Below are 1,158 nucleotides of genomic sequence, written 5' to 3' on the forward strand. Positions count from 1 at the left end.
ATTTAAAAAATATTATTAACAAGCCATATTGCCACATTATAAGTGAACCGAACATACATTCTTATAACCACTCGTTTTTAACTGTAAGTTTTGAACATCTACATGGCGAATTATAAAATTCCACTCAATGTACCCAAAAAATTTTCTAGCAAATGAAATAATCTTTTCCAAAGCTCAATTATAATAATAATAATGAGATGAAATAAACACAGATGCTGCCGGTTAACTGCCATGAAATCTTGGTCGCCTCGCAACCTCGGCCTACGAACCTCGGCCTACGAACCGCCGCCGTCGCTGGAGGAGATCAAAAGAACCCACACAAGCTTCTGAGGTACCCTACGCAGCCGGACCCTATGCGAACGGACCTCAAACCGCCGAGGATCCCAAGACGCCGAAGACCTCAAGCAGCCGCGGACCTCAAGCAGCCGCGGACCTCAAGCAGCCGCGGACCTCAAGCAGCCACGGACCTCAAGCAGCCGTGGACCTCAAGCACCGCGGACCTAAAGCAGACGCGGACCTCAAGCAGCCGCGGACCTCAAGCAGTCGCGGACCTCAAGCAGCCGCGGACCTCAAGCAGCCACGGACCTCAAGCAGCCGCGGACCTCAAGCAGCCGCCGACCTCAAGCAGCCGCGGACCTCAAGCAGTCGCGGACCTCAAGCAGTCGCGGACCTCAAGCAGCCGCGGACCTCAAGCAGCCGCCGACCTCAAGCAGCCGCCGACCTCAAGCAGCAGCATCTTATGTCCTTATGCGGACCTCAAGCAGCCGCCGACCTCAAGCAGCCGCCGACCTCAAGCAGCAGCATCTTATGTCCTTATGCCAAGTTTAGGACGTCATCGTTTATGGTCACGCTGATGCGCGCACGGTTCCACAGATGCGTTTATGGTCACCTTGATGCGCGCACAGTCATGCTGATGATTTTTATGGTCACACTGTTGCGTTTATTGGCACGCTGATGCGTTTATGGTCACGCTGATGCGTATTCGTTGATAAGAAGAAGGTCTCTCTGCCACTGGGACCCGTTGGAAACATTGAACGTGGCTACCGTTCGTGTATGCCCTAGCCACTTGCAACACGGGCATCTGCACTACTAAATGAATTTGCCTAAGTGCAGCAATGAGATTCTGATTACGGTTACGGACGGACGAGACTCACTGCA

General features: G+C 52.6%; 1 protein-coding gene across 1 annotated transcript; it reads left to right on the top strand.

Moving 5' to 3' along the window:
• The first annotated feature begins 212 nt into the window (after window positions 1-212).
• LOC108678908 lies at window positions 213-854 on the top strand. The gene has a single exon (XM_018167405.1). The coding sequence runs from the start codon at window positions 213-215 to the stop codon at window positions 852-854; it is 642 nt and encodes a 213-aa protein (XP_018022894.1).
• The last annotated feature ends 304 nt before the right edge of the window (window positions 855-1,158 follow it).

The sequence above is a fragment of the Hyalella azteca genome, unplaced genomic scaffold (genome assembly GCF_000764305.2).
Source record: "Hyalella azteca isolate HAZT.00-mixed unplaced genomic scaffold, Hazt_2.0.2 contig7984, whole genome shotgun sequence".
NCBI lineage: Eukaryota > Metazoa > Arthropoda > Malacostraca > Amphipoda > Hyalellidae > Hyalella > Hyalella azteca.